The sequence below is a fragment of the Phyllostomus hastatus genome, unplaced genomic scaffold (genome assembly GCF_019186645.2).
Source record: "Phyllostomus hastatus isolate PE091 unplaced genomic scaffold, TTU_PhHast_1.1 phas_scaffold_182, whole genome shotgun sequence".
NCBI classification, from domain to species: Eukaryota; Metazoa; Chordata; class Mammalia; order Chiroptera; family Phyllostomidae; genus Phyllostomus; species Phyllostomus hastatus.
Window position 1 is genome coordinate 10387582 of NW_025334013.1, and position 16480 is coordinate 10404061.

At 59.7% G+C, this 16480-nt stretch overlaps 1 protein-coding gene across 1 annotated transcript in view; it reads left to right on the top strand.

The window, feature by feature from the left end:
• The first annotated feature begins 2561 nt into the window (after positions 1-2561).
• Positions 2562-16480, top strand: part of IGSF21 (immunoglobin superfamily member 21) — a 229994-nt gene continuing 216075 nt past the window's right edge. Inside the window, exon 1 of the mRNA XM_045859339.1 lies at positions 2562-2674. Coding sequence (XP_045715295.1) covers positions 2605-2674 — 70 coding nt within the window. The 5' untranslated portion in view covers positions 2562-2604. The remainder of the gene's footprint in view (positions 2675-16480) is intronic.

Genomic DNA, 16480 nt, shown 5'->3' on the forward strand with positions numbered 1-16480 from the left:
CCTCCCCGTGCGTGAGCCTCTTGCTCCATGCCATTCACTGGCGGCATAATGAAGGTGGACCTCCAGCCCCTTCCTGCTGCTGCCTGGGGATTTGATCCCCCGGCTGGTGTGGGCCCACGGGTGAGAGGGGAGTTGGAGTCCCACCAGGCCCCCGGCTGTCTCCTCTCTCTCACGGCCGGGCTGCTGTGAGTGCAGACGGGAAGCCTCGCCTGTTCAGGTGTCACCGGATGAACTCCGGTCTGTCCGCCTGCCTGGGTGCACTCTGGCTCGCAGCAGGAGTGCCCACACCGCGACGCCTGGCCTTGACCTGTGAACTCAGACCAGCCTGCTGACACGAGGGGCCTCTCAGCTGGACGCTGCTGCCCCCCAGTCAGGGGATCCCTTCCCCAGATAGCTTGGCAGGTGGGACAGATCTGGGTTCTGTTGGCTTTTTCCTAGGCCAGAGCTGGAGTTCAGGAGGGGCGGGGTGGGGGGGAGTGACTCCGTTAGGGACTGTGCCCCTTGGCATGGCTGGATCAGCCCAAAAAAAGGTGTGGGGCGGAGGTGACATCAAACTGACCCTCAGCAACTTGGAGAAGGAGAAACGGGTGGGTTGGGGGGGGCGGGGAGGTGAGAGGGAGCGGAGAACAGCCAGCCAAAAGGAAAAGAAAGGGCCCAAGACTCCAGTATTCAAGCCATCACCAGCCCAATCAGCCCGGCAGCCAATTAGTCTGATTCAAAAAAAAAAAAAAAATACCCACATAGGGACAAACTGTAATCAAACACCTATTTATAAGGGTTTATTACGATCATTATTATTATTTTACTGAGATGGTTCTAAAGCCTGTCAGGTGAATGTTTGCTTTCAGATCTTCATCAATGCAAATCGCTCCTTCTCTGGGGCTGGGGGCGGGGCGGGTGGGGCACCGAGGCGGAGCTGCAGCAGGGCTGCAGGGGGAAGCCTGGAGTGGGGTTCGGGGAGGGCGGACGGAGGAAGCAGTCCCCGCCACGGGCCCTCTCCACACCGGGCTCCCCAACATACGACTCATCAAACACTCAGTGGCCCTGGTACCCCCTACGCCCGTCCAAGGGGCTGCTAGGGACGGAGCTGGCTACCTGCCCACTGGCTACTAAGTAGATAGGGCCCAGGTCGTATGCAGCAACCTGAGAGAACCCTGGAAGCTGGGGGTTCTCTGTGGAAGGCCATAGAAAGGACACTGGGGCGAGAGCCCAGCCGGCGAGCTGCATTTTGAACCCAGTCCTGCCCCTGGCCGCGCGGGCCTTTCCGGCCTCCGCTTGCCACCTCCTGGGGCCCAGCCAGGGATGGCAGGACATGCCCTGAACTTCCCCACTCAACCTCACCGCCAGGGAGAGTACCCAAGTGCTAGGGTACCTCTCCCTCCTAGGGGACCTCAAGGCCCACAGCCAGGCCCCAAGTTCAATGGTGTGTGTGTGTGTCTTTGTTGGTGGGAGGATAATGCTAGGATACAAGTCCCAAACCCCACTCTTCAGGCAAATGGGGCGGGGGTGGGTATTGGGTGGAGGCAGGGTGTCCGGCCTCCAGAAAGTGCAACCCTGGCCTCTGCCAGGAGGAAACAACAGCTCCTACCCATTCCTGGCTGGACACAAGGATGTGGCTACTGTGGGAAGAAAGGACAAAACATACCCCACTCCTCTGGGTTGCGGGGGTGGCGGGCACCCCTCATTTGGGAAGTCTCAGAACACCTACGCCCCTCATGGTCCCCACTAAGGGCACTAGTGGGCGGCCAGGCCAGTGCTGGGGGCCACACCCTGCCTGCTCTGCCCCACCGAGGTGGGCGCCGCTCTCCCGGAGGCTACGGGGGCTGCCTCCCTCCACCAGCCTGGGGCGTGGGGATCCCGGGATGGGATTAGGCGGAGCGGGATCGGATGGAGCTGGGCTTCCGGGGGGCAGGGGAGCTCGGTCAGCTGGGAGGTGGTTATGAAGCTGAGGGCTGCAAGCGAGTTGTGAGTGAGGGGGGGACCTGGGGGGAGCAGAGGGGGTGGGAGGCAGAGAGGAGGTGGGGGGCCGGGAGCGGGGAGCTCTCCTTCTCCCCGCAATAAATCGGCTTATCGGACGAGAACCGAACAGCCCAGAAAGGATTAAAGAAAAGTCTGTATAATACAGCGGAGAGCGAGGAGAGCGGGGAGAGCGGAGGGCGGGGAGGGCGGGGGGCGGAGAGAGGGGGAGGGACGGAGGGAGGGCGCCGGGAGGGGGGCGCTCGCGCCTCCGGGAGAGGCGAGCGCGAGGCGGAGGGAGCGCGATTTGGCTCCAAACTCCAGCGCCGCCGCGGATCCGACTCCCGGCCGCGCTGGGTGCCGTTCGCAGTTGAGGAGCGGGGAGCCAGCGGCTGCGGCGCGCTCGGAGGACGCCCGGAGCTCGAGGGTCGCGGCGCCCCGCCGAGACCCAGACCAGTGGAGTCCGGCGCCCGGGCGGCCGGGCCGCGGGGGCATGGGGGCGCCCCCGCGGCGCCCCGCGCTGTCCGCCACCATCTCGGCCGGCGGCCGAAGGCAGGAGCGCGCCTGAGCCCATGGCGAGGGGACCTGCCGCCGCCGCCACCTCCGCCACCGCCGCTGCCCCGCCACCGCTGCCTGCTCCCGGGCACCATGCGAGCCGCCCCGAGCCTCCGCGGCTGCGTCTGCCTGCTGCTCGCCGCGATCCTGGACCTGGCGCGCGGTGAGTGCGCGGGCGCCGGGCGGGAGGGAGCCCGGGCTGGGGACGCGTGCGGGGGCGGGCCGCCGGCGAGGGGCGCGGGGTCGCTCCGGAGAGGCTCGGGGTCCGAGCGCGGGTCTCGGCGTGGTGGGCGGGGGTGGGGTGGGGGGTCGGCGAGCTGGTGGGCTCGGCGAGCGAGGGAGGGCGTCTCTTCTGGAGAGAACGCTCTGGGTCTGGGTCTGGGCCAGGGCGTGTGTGCGTGTGTCTTTGTTGCGTCTCCGTGGAAGGGTGTCCGGGAAGCAGCTGCGTGTGAGAGGGTGCGGGAGTGTATTTAGAGATGCGAGTGTGTGTGACGGTGAGTGTGTGTGTGTGTGAGCGAGTGTGTGGGGGTGCGAGCGGGTGCCGGCTTCTCCGTGAGGGTGTGAAGTGTGTGAGCTCGTGTGATCGTGTGTGTGAGCGTGCTAACGGTTGGGTGAATGTGTGAGGTGTGGTGTTTCACGCGTGTCCCAAATGCGCGGGTCTTTGGAGGGGGGTGTGACAGCAGATGAGTGTATGGTGTGTGTGTGGGGGGGGGGAGACCAGCGTGCGAGCACAGCAGGTGAGAATGTGGCACTTGGGCAGGAGTACGGAGGTGCGGGCTCGTGGGGGTTGTGTTGCTTCCCGGGACCGGGAGTGTGTGTGCGCGTGCAATGGAGCGTGTGGCTCTAGCGGGAGGAGGGAGGTACAGACGCGTAAAGGGGTGGGGGCTGCCGAGGAGGTGTGAGCGGCGGTATGTGTGTGTCCCGCGCGGACTTGGCCCCGGCCAGGCTGAAGGAGCTGGAAGGGAGATGAAGCCGAGAGGCGTCCCCGGAGCTGCCGATCCGTGGCTCCGCAGCTCCGGGGTCCAGGGTTCACGGCAGCCGTGGTGCCTCCCGCCCGGCGCCACCGGCTGGTGGGTCTGAAATGCGGCGGTTGTGGAAACCTGGCGACCCCGGCACCTTGCAGTCAGGGAGCCCGAGTATTGGCCGCGAGCCCAGCGCGAGGGAGGCGGGCCCAGCGAAGATTCGCGGGCGATGAGACTGGAGGGACCCTGTCCTCGGTTCCCCCTGAGCCTGGCGTGGAACTGGGTGCCCAGAACCAGCCCGCCGGGACTCACAGCCTGGTTCCGCCATGGAGGGGAAAGGGACGTGGGGTGCCCAGAAGTAGCCTTTGTGAGCAGTAGGGTCTCAGCCTTTGGCCCAGCTGGACGGCGGAGGTGTGTGTGTGTGTTGGGGAAGGCGGGCGTCAACTCTGCCCCCTGCCTTCTGCCTTATCGTAAGGGGTGGTGCCTAACCAGGCTATGAAAATGCCTGCCTGGAAGGGGCGCCCCCTGAAGTAACCCCACTCCCTTCCACCCCGAGGTCCCCGGGAGAGGGCTGGGTCCGCCTGCGGAGGGGAGAGCTGCAGAATTTGAACCTGAACAGTGGTCCTGCGGGCAGAGAGGGTGAGCGGCTGGCGTGACCCCGAAGGAATGCAAGCCCCTGACTTTGTTCCGCTGTCCTTGGAGCAAGAGACTTTTCAGAGTGGATCAAAATCTCCCCCCAACTTTGGGGTGAGGGATCCCTCCCTCGGATGCCTCTAGGGAGAAAGGTTATATGGGAAGGCAGGGTCTGTTGTCCCGGTTCCCGCGGTACCGAGAGGGCTCCGAGCTTTGTTGAAAGGTGCCGGAGGCCTGGACGTTGCAAGAAGCAGGGGTTAGGGCTGGGGGCCGGAGGTCTGCACCCCGTTCCTCTCCGGAATGCTCAGAGCAGGGAGGCTCAGCGGCGGGAGAGGGGATGACGGCGAGTGGTGGGAAAGGCTTTGGTGCGAAACCCGCTCCGTCAGGACCGCGCCCTGCGAGCCCTGCCCGGAACGCTCGAGCAGCGGCTGGTTTGCGGGCTGCCGAGCTGCGGGCAGCTGCCCCGGCCTCCGGGAAGCCCCTGCCGGCCTCTGCAGGCTGCGGGAGGCGGGATAGGGGCGCGCGGACGCCGCGGGCCAGCGCCTCTGGGCTGGGAAGCCGGCGTCGCCTCTGAGCTCCACTGCTCAGGGTGAAGGAAGAGCGCCGACTTGGATCTCGGGTCTGAAACTTTCCGAGCCTGGGGCGCCGGCTGGGGGTGGCAGGCCGCCCGGGAGCGGTCTCTTCTCCGCAGAGATGGGGTCCCTCCTTCCCGCTTCCAAGTCGGTGCCCGCGAGGGGGCGGGGATACCAGAAGGGTCCGTGAGAGATGCAAGAGGCCGGCTTGCCGGAGGAGGGCGCCCTTCCTGGATGTGACCGAGAGAGCCTTGCACCTGGCAGTAGGCTCTGCCCGGCCACCTGCCGGGGGCCGCCTTGGAGGGCGGGAAGGGTAGAATCGAGAGCAAGCTTTCAGAAACTCGCCTCCCCAGCGTGGGGCCAGTGCGCCCTGGCCTGTTCTGCCCGTTTGGGTTGCAAAGCAAGGGGGCTCAACTTGGGAGAGGTGGGTCTTTGCGCTGGGAGGAGAACGGGTCCCTTGCACACAGGACTGGCTGGGCGGGAAGTTCCTACCCCTGACTCCCCTTCGCCGGGTATCTGACTCCAGAGGAGAAACCCGGATTTCCCAGATCACCCAGGAGCGCCCAAAGGGCATTTTCAACTGGGCACTTCCGGAAAGGAACTCCTGCCCTTGGGCCTGTGCAGTGGCCCTGGGCGGGGTGTGTGTGGGGGGGGAGGGGGCGGGGGGGCGGGGCGTGCACCGGGGATTGGGGGTGGGTGCAAGAGAATGGTAGTAGATGGTCAGGCCCAGTTAGGTGGAGCCATAGGCCCCAGCCAGAGGCCCTGCCAATTCTCTATTCACAACCTCGCGTCAGCAGGTGGGTTGGGTGGCAGCGGCTACTACAGAGGCAGCCGCGTGGCAGACAGCTGGGGCTGTGCACCGCGCGAACTGGTGTTACAACTTTACATATTTATCCTCCCTCCCCACCCCCAACCCACGCACTGGCAGGCAGGCAGGGGGCGGGGGGCTCCTTCTGGGTCCTCAGCGGTGTGCTCGGGGTCTGCCCATTGCGGGCTGCTCCGCCCCTACTCCCCCAGATTGGCTGCATTCCAGATGCAAACAGTTTTTCCTGAGACTTTGAACCAGGTTTTCCTTTTTAAGTGTGGAGACTGTTAGAGCTGGAAGCAACCTCCGAGATCACTTACTTCAGTGGTTCTGAAACTTCTATTTTTTTTTTAAAGCAGGAGAACTTTCTTAGAGAAGGAACTGATGATCCTATCACCTCCCCCACCCCCAAATCCTAATTCCTTAGCCAAGATGATAGGCGCAAAAGGAGAGCTGCCCTGGTCCACGCCCTGATGGAACCCTGCCCCTAACAATCCTTCCATGGCGTCGCTAGCCGTAGGATTGCTCCTTTCTTGTACCGTAGCTGGCTTTTGTTTTTTCAATAGTCTCCATTACATGGATCCGCTACAATGTGTCCAGCATGGGCTGGCCACCCCACAGTCCTCAGGCCTGGGAGGCTCCGGGTTTGCACACTGGCTCCTTCCAGCTCCCAGTACCTGGTCCAGCCCCAGGCTCCCTCTTTCCTTCCAGGGATTCCTCTCCTGGGCTGCGGAGAATCCTGTGGGCGGGGCATGTGGGCGGGGGCTGCAAGGCACCAGTGATGCCTTAGGTGGGCCTGGCTACCCCGACTTTTCAGAGCATCTGTCTCACACACACTGGAACCCTACTACAGTTGGTGGGCAGGGGGTGGGGTGGGGGGGGGCGGGATATGGGGTGGAGGAGTGTCCGCAGGATTTGCTCAGGCTTCTGGATGAGCAGTCTGTGACTTCAAAGGCAGAGGCCAAACAAAGAGCCAAACAAAGAAGAGGCTGGTGGGTTCTGCTAACTGGGTTTTCCGGAACCCGCATGGGTGGCTAACCTGTCCTACCATCCTGCCCACCTCTGCTGCCTCCTCGGGCCCCTTGACATTCATTGGTTCAGGCGCCCGATGAATGTTGGTTCTACACCGAGTGTGCACGAGGGGCGGCGCTGAGCACTGGAGGCATCGTCCTGACCACGGCAGGAGAGAGTCTGCCCTGACGGTGCTCACAGCTTCGTGGAAAATGGGTTCTACGCTTAGAGGAAGGAAGGGGCTGTATCTCCGACCCCAGCTGAGCTCTCACTATGTGCCAGACACCATGTGCTGTGTCGTTCATATCCCCGTGAATGCTTACAGCCACCCAGAGAGGCAAAATTAGCCTTCTTTTGCAGATGAGGAAACTGAGGCTCAGAGAGGTTGAGTAACTTCTCCGAGGCCACCCAGTCAGTAAGTGGCGATCCAAGATGTAGACACAGGACTGTCTGATGCTTTCTCTCTGTGCTCTGCTGTCCCCTAGTGAGAATGGCCTTCAGCCCTCCCTCAGCTCTGGCCACAGGGACAGTTGCAGGGTGCCCGATTCCCTGTCTGGATGTTTAACTCCTTCCCAAGCCCTCGCTGAGACAGAATTACCCAGTGTGTTCATCTGTGCAGATGGGAGCGGGGGAGCCCCTGAGAGCCTTGGTCATCATTAAGAGAATGAATGGGCAACTATTGTGGGCGGGGCGCATCTGAGCAGAGAAAGACCCAAGACCAGGACCCTCGTGCCCGTGGGGTGAGAGGTTGGGCACGTTCCTGGAAAGATGGACGACAGCCCAGGGGGAAATCTGTCGATACCTGCTAGATGCGGAGGGAACTGATGTCCCCTCCAGGAAGTTCTCAGGGGGAGAGTGATTACTTGGGTGTTCGGCGAATGCTTCCGAGAGGAGGGAGACATTCAGACATGGAAGCAAGGGGAGGACGTTACTAAGCCAAGGGCTGTGGGGGGAAATGTGCCAGGGAGAGGGACCTGTGTGAGCAGAGAGCCAGGGGTGGAAGCGCGAACGGTGGGACTTGCTCAACGCAACGCCGTCTCCCGAGAGTCCAGCTGAGGCCTGGGAGAGGGAAGAGGGATGTCGCTGATCGCTCCCACGCACTGCACACCTGAGAGATGTTCTGTGTGCATTAAGTGCCCTCAACAATCCAGGAGGCAGTATCATTAACTGCATTTGCAGATGAGGACAAGAGGCCCAGGATCTCTCCCTCTCTCTCTCCCTTCCTTTCTTCTGTCTTTTCTCTCTAACATAATAAACGAAGTTCAGGATCTTCTTTTAAGTGAAAAAACTGGTACTTTGCAACCCAGGTCTGAAGCAACCCAGAGACACCGCTGCTCCTGGAGGAGAGGAGAAACAAAGTGTTTTTCCATCACTTGGAAGGGGGAATGCAGCTGCCTCTACCATTTGCAAGAGGGGGCAAAGCCTTCCATTGTAAGTGATAGATGTGGGTGGTGATGAAACACTTCCTAAGAGACATCTGTTTTCAGCGTGAGGTTCTCTGGAATGGACCAGAGAAATGAGATTCTGGAGCCCGCCCTTGCACATTCAGTGGGGTCTAGTGGAAAGGACCCACATCCACCAAGACCTGCTGTCCATCACTCCACGGGTGTAGCAAATAAATGCAACGTGTAGGGAGCTGGAGGTGTGCAGAGTAGCCACTCAAAGGACTGTGATACCCAGACAAAGAATCTGGCCTTTGTCTTGGCCTCTAGCCACTCCACTCCTGGTAATGTACTAGGTTTACTTTGGAAAATTATGCAAACCCCACCCCCAGTGCAACACCATCTTGGTAGGTGTCATCATCAGGTAACACAACCCCAAGATGAAGCCATCAGACATGCTTTCCCTGGAATCTGAATATTAAGCAGAGTGTCAGGAAGGCTGAGAATCGCTGGAAAGTTCCCCTTGCCAGTGGAGGCCCCCAATAAACTGTACTTTGCCAGTTTCCCTAGAAATAAGGACGAGACCTACCTCCCAGGGAGCTGACAGAATGGAAGGAGCCATTCCATGCAGAGCTCTTAGCTCTAGTGAGGGTTACCAGCATTAACCATGGTTATGCCAGAGCTGCTCCAGCTCAGCGGGCATGGGTCCTCCCAAAGCCAAGGCCTGCAGTTCTTCCTCTTCAACCAGTCAGTTTTGGTTTGAGTTGTCCAGAGTCGATTTCTGCTATTTGGCAAGAAGGGGACCCAACTTGACAGCCTCCCTAGGTGTGATGACCCTTAGCTGCTTAGCCACTCCTGGTAACACCTGGAGGATGGCCTGCTGGCTAGGGGTGGCCAATCCCACCACCTGCTCCCTGCCTTTCCTTGGAAGCTTGAGGCGTTGCTGCCCCTCTCACCTAGACCCAGTGAAATTCAGGAGCCAGCCTCACCACGAACCTCCCACACCCTCCTTAGTAGACTAGAAGCCCCATGACGACAGGGATGCTGTCTGGCTCTGCTGTCGAATCTTCCCCATGAAACACAGCTCAATAGAGGCTGGCTGTTCAGATGAATAAACCACCTTCAGCCTTTAGACACGTGCATCCCGGTTTAGAACAGGGGTGGGTACAGGGCTTTCCACAGAAAAGTGTATGAAAAGGCTGATGGCACGTGGAATTGAGACTGGTTTTATAGGCGAGCTTCCTGTTGGGCAAGGTCTGCTTGTTTTTCTCGGAGGCTGACTCCAGACACCCCAACTCTCTATCCCTGGTAGCACTCGAGAGGGGACAACGTCGGGGAGCTTCATCCAGCAGAGCTCTCCCGGCCCCCGCGGATGAGATTAAGTCCACCAAGACATGATCTGCTTGGGAGAAAAGGCTGACCAGTCTCTCAGGGGAGACAGGTCTCGAGCCTCTCTCTCAATGGGCTTTTATTGAGTTTAGCTTGCATAGGGATGCATATCAAAGAAAGGAGGTATGGTTTACAGATAACATTCCTCAGATCACGGGGGTCCTTTTGAGTCAGGGTCTGGTAGACAGGGTGACACCAATCAGCCATAAAACCTGGGGAAACAAACTTATTTTGTGCTTGCACCCTTAACATTTAAATTGAGGACAGGTTTGTACGATTTAATGCATTCTCTCTCAGGCCTGATTGCACCCCCCCGCTGGGAACCACTGGTTCCAGCACAGGGCTGCACCCCTCCTTCTGCATTGTAACAAGCCTAAATCAGGTAGGGGAAGCAAGACAGCCAAGAGATTAGGAGACTTTTTACAGATAGAATGAAGACTCAGGCTGTGATAAAGCTGAGGGGTGGGGGCCTCTTGTTCCCCCTCATAATCCCCTAAGTCCTTCCCTGATGGCTCCTTCGTGACTGTGCCTGTCTTAGGTTGTTCCTTCCTTGAGGAATCTTACCCATCATTGACTATCCAGCCATCCTCCAGGGGCCAAGCAGAGTGAAGTAGAGGGGGGCAGATGCAGCACCCCTGCCAGGAGGATAAGTTTTGTCTCGTTAGTGGCTTATGGCCCCAAGGACTCCTAGCCATGGGGCCTTTTTGGCTGTTGGTGGGATTACAGCTTCTGAAACCAGGCAGGACGGTTCCCAACAACAACAGGCTTGTGGACCTATCATTCCACATCATCCTCATATTAGACGTGACGGCAGCTACTCTCGAGCCTGTGGGACAACCAGGCAAAGTGAGGCTTAGGGAGGTGAAAAGATGGTAGTAGGAAGTGCCTGGACTGGAACCCAAGTTTGGTGGCTGTGAGCTCAGCCTTCCTTTTCCTCCCGCACTCACTGGCAACCCCACGTAGGAAAAGCTCATTGAGAACAATAAAAGATCATGAATAGTCAATGGCCCACATGGGGATGCCAAGAAAGCTCTGAGAGATTGAAATGACCTCGACAGGTAAGGAGGGAGGCACCGGGGGTGGGGGTGGGAACAGCACGTGCAAAGGCCGGGTGGAGGGGATCAGAAAGCTGTCTGGGTGTGTGACTGCTGGGAGGCAGGGAGGCGGCCGGCTTTTCCGGAGCATCAGGAGTCCGTGAGAAGCTGGGAATTCGGTCGGCGTTGTTGGCGGAGGCCTGCGTACCAGGGCGAGGGGTGTGGGTTTGAGCCGGGGGCTCTGGGGAGCAGTTGAAGAGGAGAGAGAGGTGTGACCCCCCCAGAGCAGTGCTCTAGGAAGACTAATTTGGCTTTTCTGGGCCCCCTGAAGCTGGAGACTCTTTGGGACCTCCATTGGGTTATTGCTCTGGGGTTCCCAAAGAGACAACGGCCTCAAGGAAGAAATGCCATCACTTGGAGACCGCCCACCTGTCCCCCAGAGTGTCCAGACCTGGCAAGGAGGGAAAACCAGGCCCCGCCCCCAGGCCCCACCAATGTCAGTCACACAGCCTGCAATGGGGCTGCTCCAGCTAGAACATGCGCCTCGGGTCTGAACCAGGAGCCACGGGAGGAGAAGCTCCTTCTGGGGAGAAGCTTTTAGATCTCCAGGGGACGTGGGTTCTGGAGTCTGACCAGGGTCCGGATCCCATCCCCACCCCTTATCCAGCAAGTGAACTCAGGTAACCCCTTCACTGCTGTCAGCCTTGATTTCTCTCAGTGAACGTGGGGCTGTCACGGCAGCCTGTCGGGGTGGGGGCCGCTGGGCGGGCGAGTCACGTGACACGAGGGGTTTGCGTGCACTGCATCTTGTGCAGAGTGGGTGTGTGAAAAGTGCAGAGTGCTGCTGTGACAACGCTGGTGGGCTGCCTGGCGTGTGGAAGGCCCCAGGTGTGAGGGGAGAGAAACCCCAGCGTCTGGGCTGCGGGGCTCTGTTGCAGGCTTCCCACATGGATGGAGCATGAAGCAGGTCTCCAGGCTTGGAGTCACAGAGCACCCGGGCCAGAAGGGAGCTGAGAGAGTATCTGTACCATCTCCTTCCCCCACTTTTAAAGCTGAGAAAACGGAGGCCAGAGAGAGGAGTGCGTCTCCCGTGGGCCCGCACGCTGGATGGTGTCCGGGCCAGACCTTCTCCCTCCAGGTCCTGGGGCCCATCCTGGGGCTCGGCCAGGCAGGCCCCCACCCTAAGAGCCTTCCTTGCATGGGGGGCGGGGGGCAGCATCATGTTTCCCAGACTTGGGTGGGGACCCTGGCCGGCCTCCAGTAGGGAGCAGCACCCCGCCCCCAGCCCCATCAATCCTAGGGGCTGCTCGGGAGTCACCAGGGAGAGAAGCAGCTGAGCCATCGGGGTTTTGTTCCTTTGCCAAGCTGCTCCTTTGCCCTTTTGTTTCTCTTTCCACAGAGGCACTTGCGTTCCTCCTCCGATGGGGCTGTTTGTCACCCACCCCGGCGCCTCCGTGATCTCCCCAGCGCCCTCCCTTCCCCCCCCTCCCTAACACAGCCCGGGAGGAAGGCGTCCATCACGGGCAGTGGGCCGGCCTGGCACCGCTGGGCCGGGCGCAGGGGCAGGGGCAGGGGCAGTGCAGGGGCTCGGAGGAGGCGCTGTCAGGGTGAAGCCAGGCAGAGGCGGGTGCGGCAGGAGGGTGGGTGGCCTCGGCGTTCGGAGCTGGTGCTCACTGCTCCAGAGCAGGTTTTTGTCAAGTGGGTATTCAGGTTACACAATCACCCAAGGCCAGGTGCCTGGTCTCATAGAAACAGGTGATAAGTTGGTAATTGTCACTCGGCACCTAATGTCTCAGACAGCGAGGAGGGAGTGAGGTGGGGGACTGGGAAGGCACCCACGCCACAAAGACTTCTTTGTTCGCTTGGGCAGCAGAGAGGTGGGCGGGGGCTCGGCGTGCAGGGGGGAGGCGTCACTGGAGGCCAATTCTGAGGGCCTGTCACTGGCAGAGGGGCCCGGTGGTGGGAGAAAGGCGGACCTGGTGGGGGAGAGTTGGAGGTTCCCAGGACAGTCTGAGTGGCAGAGAGAGCCATTTCTTGTTGCAGGAAGCGGCTTCATTCATTCATTCATTCACTCATTCATTCATTCGCTGACTCAGTCATTGGTGCAGCAAATGTTAACTGAATGCTTCCTGGGGCCAGGCACCGGCGTTCTAGAAATCCAGGGGGCATGAACAGGTGAGTCCTCGCCTCACGGGGCTTACGGTCTAGGGCCGTGCTGTTCAGTGTGTGGCCGTGTGATGACTGACATGTACATTAAAACTAAGCAAAGCGGCTCAGCTTTTATTTAACTGAACGCAACAGAATTTGGTTCTTCAATCATATCGGCTACATTCCACTCGCTCCATAGCCACACATGGCCAGTGTCTCCTGTGTTGGATAGCACAGGTGTAGACAGGACAGTTCCGCAGTGCAGAGCGTTCCACTGGATAGTGCCGGCCCAGAGCAGTGGGCCTCTTTAGGTGGGAGCTGCCCATTTGCAAAGAATGACAAGGATTCACGGGGGCGGGGCGGGGGGGGCCTTTCCCTAATTCTTGCTTGTCCTTCCCTTGTAGTTGTGCCAAGAAGAAAGCCTCAGGCTGATGCTCTCATTTCTTCTCATTTCCTCTATCACTTGCTAATCTCTTTCAGAAGGGAGGGAGGGAGGGAGGGAGGGAGGGAGGGAGGGAAGGAGGAAAGAAGAGGAAGGGAAGGAAGGAAGGCAAGAAGGAAGGAAAGGGAAGGGGAGGAAGGAAGGACGGAAGGAAGGAAGGAAGGAAGGAAGGAAGGAAGGAAGGAAGGAAGGAAGGAAGGAAGGAAGGAAGGACACCTTGGAGGTCTGGGCAATAAGGCTTCAGCCAGCCAGGGGGAGCAGGACTTTTAATAACACTGTTTTGTTTTTCTTGTAATTCTTTTTCAGTTGCCCTCTGTTTAAGGCCAGCGAGACCAGTTTGCCATTTGGGGCAGTGATTGCAATTCTCTCTTTTTAAAAACGCCTTATTTAAGTAGGAGTGCGTGAGTTACAGAGCAATGTGGAGTACGCAGCGGAGCGGTACCTGTGGGGACAGGGACGGGGACGGCCCGCCTATGATGGCAGCAGGTGCGTCTGCCGTGGAGAAACCCCGTTCAGGCGGAGCCACGCGGGCTGAGGAGGCAGACAGAGGGTGTGCGAGCCCCGCTGTTTGTACGCTCTGTGGCTCTGTGAGCTCTCCTCTTTCCCTCCGTGTCTGTCAGGTGCGGGCAGGAAACACCAGGCCCACCGGTGGGGGGGTGGTCTGAGCAGGCTATGACAGGGGCCGGTTGTGTGGGGTGTAGGGAACGGCGCAGCCCCTTGGGGCTCAGGATATGGGGCAGCTGTTAACTCCCCGAGACTGGGAAGGGGGCTGCATGGAGGGAGGGCTGCCTGACAGGGCTATGGCTCTGGGGCCAGGGATGCAGCCAGCTCTGGATGACCTGGCAGGGGCTGGAAGGAGGAACACTCCACCCTTCTGCTGCTGCTGAGTCTCTCGCTGGCCTCGCTCGTCCACCGAACCCAGACTGGAACCCCATGCAGGTTGGCCTGCCAGGCACAGAGCGGGCTGGCCAGCAAGTAGCAGAGCTCTCGCACCCTCCTGCTGAGCCTCAGTTTCCCCGTGTGTGGAGTGGGGGTTGTGTCACCTACTCAGCAGAGTGGGGTGCTGGAGAAACGAGGCGAGGCGTGGGGCTAGTAATTGGCCGCTATTTCTATCAATGACAATAGCAGTGAATGCACGCGCCCAATCCTGTGCTGCGTGCTGTCGTTTCCTGAGCCAAAAAGTAGCAAATGAATGTGGGGCTCGTTTTACAGGGGCCTGTGAACTGGGGAGAACAGTGCAGTTTGCAGAGAGGAGGTGTCGAAGCTCCCCACTGCTGGGGCCGACCCTGCAGTGTCCCTACACCGCCCCTGCCCCGGGGCCGTCTCCCTGACTCACGACTCCACCCCAGGGCACACCTGTTCCTTACTCCTTAGCCTGTTTTTCCACCCTGTTTCCCACGGAGAGGTTCTTTCTCCTGGGACCCATTTAGGTCGTCTTTCCTGCCGTCCCCACTGGCTCTTACCACGCGCAACCCGGTCCACGTCGGTCACAGGTGGCCCCAAAGCTTCCTCCTGCCACGCGGAGAGGCAGGTGCTGTCCAGGCCTCAGCTGCTTTCCCAGGGCAGGCTGCTTCCGCCCTTGCAAGGGTGAGGAAAGGGAGGACCCCAGCGAGTAAGGCTGTGGTGTCCTTTGGGCCCTTTGGGCCACCAGGTCTTTATCCTTGACCCGAAGGCTAGAAGCATCGCTGCCACTTTTAGAGCGGTCTTCTCAGCGCGGTGTGGCTGGGGGGCAGGCGGTGGCTGCCCTCCAAACGGAGAGGACGATGCCTTGGGGAAACCCCCACCAAACCCCCTGAGCTCTCAGCTTCTCAGTTGGCGAGCTGGCTTCTCCGATGCCCTTCTATTTTTCTCGGTCCGGCCCCTTTCTCCATCCACCTTGACTGTTCAAATTGACTCTGATGAGGACTAATTTTGCCAGCTGAAATGCGAGAGACACATTCCGCGCTTTGCTGAGATTGCCGTGGCGAATGCAGGCCGGTAGCAGTTTCTTCCCCGGCTCATTCCCTGAAGTGCTCCAGGCAAGACGGAGGGCCCCTGCCCGCCCTCACCCACGTGCCATCTGAGGACACCGCCCCCTCCCTCTATGTGCCCGACCCACGCAGGCTGGTCCCCGTCCTGCCGACCGGCTCAGTGGCAGTATGGCCGTCTGCGGGGGCGGGGCACGCGATCGATGGCTCACTGGGGATAAATGTCCCTTCGGAAAAACTCTATGGAAAGACCTCTTGGTTCCCAGTTGGCAAAAGTGGCATTCCTTCGTTCAACCCCCTTTCCATCTACCTGAGGGTTCAATTGACTTTGATGAGGACTCTTCCTGGTTGAATTTGGGGACGTGTCCAGCAGGCTGGGCCTTCCTCCGTACTGGCTGCAGGGCCTCCCTCAGACACTGGGGTGCCGCATCTGGCTCCTTGAGTAGGGTCCTGGGTCTCAGAGGCAGCTTTTGTCACCTGTCAATCTCAGCTCCCTGGGTGAGGGGCGTGCCCCCTCAGAGCCGGCCGCCGGCTCTGAGCCACGCCCTGTCCGGCCCGAGCCACACCGCAGAGAGTGCCCAACTTCAGTCATCGCGCCATGCCTTCTGTCCTGTCTCCGTCCCATCCGTACTGTTACTTACAGCACAGTTTTCTTCAAATCCAAGTTCAATCGATCCCCTTTGTTTTGATTTGTTTTGTGCAAAGGTATCATGTATAGGTTTGTTATACGGAGTGCATTTTTCTTAAGACATAAGAAAATGAACACGTGACTGTTGGAATTCCTGAAAAAGCTTCCCCGTGCCACCCAGCTGCACCCCGTGAGCCACAGAGGGAAACACCGTTTGGAAGGAAAGGCGCCGGCCTCAGAGTCCCGAGCCCCGGGAGCTGACTTCCACTCCTCCTCCGCTAACTCGGTGCGTGGCCGGCCGACCCCTCCTCGGAGGCTGAGGCCCATAAAACAGAGAGTGGACTCTGGGTGAGCCAGTTCCAAGAGTCCCTGATGGACAGTAAACTTGGCAAAGAGAGTCCCGTCTATTCCCAGATATTTCCTTTCGGACACATTGGATTCCCCCCGATTCCCGCCTTTGGGACGAAGTGCCTGCTGAAGGGCGGCTGGGACAGTGACCGGGGACACTCCAGCAGCCACTCACGTCCTTGGAGCCAGGCGTGGCCTTGTTTCAGTCCCACTCCGCAGCGTTGACCGCACACTTGCTCTGCGCTGGACCCTGTTGGGGGCCAGCACGACGGGGGTAGATAAGACCCAGTGCCTGTCCTCAGGCAGTTCAGTCTCCTGGGGCAGATGGGCAAGCTAGTGAATCAATTACGGTGCAATATTGGAAATTCTAAAGTCGAAATAGCTATGGAGTGCTTGTGGGAAAGCAGAAGAGGAATAATTAACCTGCTTGAGATGTTGGGGAGGTCATATGTCACTAGCAAGAGTGATACTTGACTGGGTGTTGAAGTTGCACAGGAATTTGTGAGGCTGAGAAGCGAAAGGAAGGGTTTTAGGAGGGAGTAAGAGCCGGGACAAAGACTCACAGGCTGGAGAGGGCCGGGGCATCTAGTGCAGTCTGGGTGGCGGGGGGGAGGGTGGGTGTTGTAGGAAAGAAGCAGCCAGGCCAGA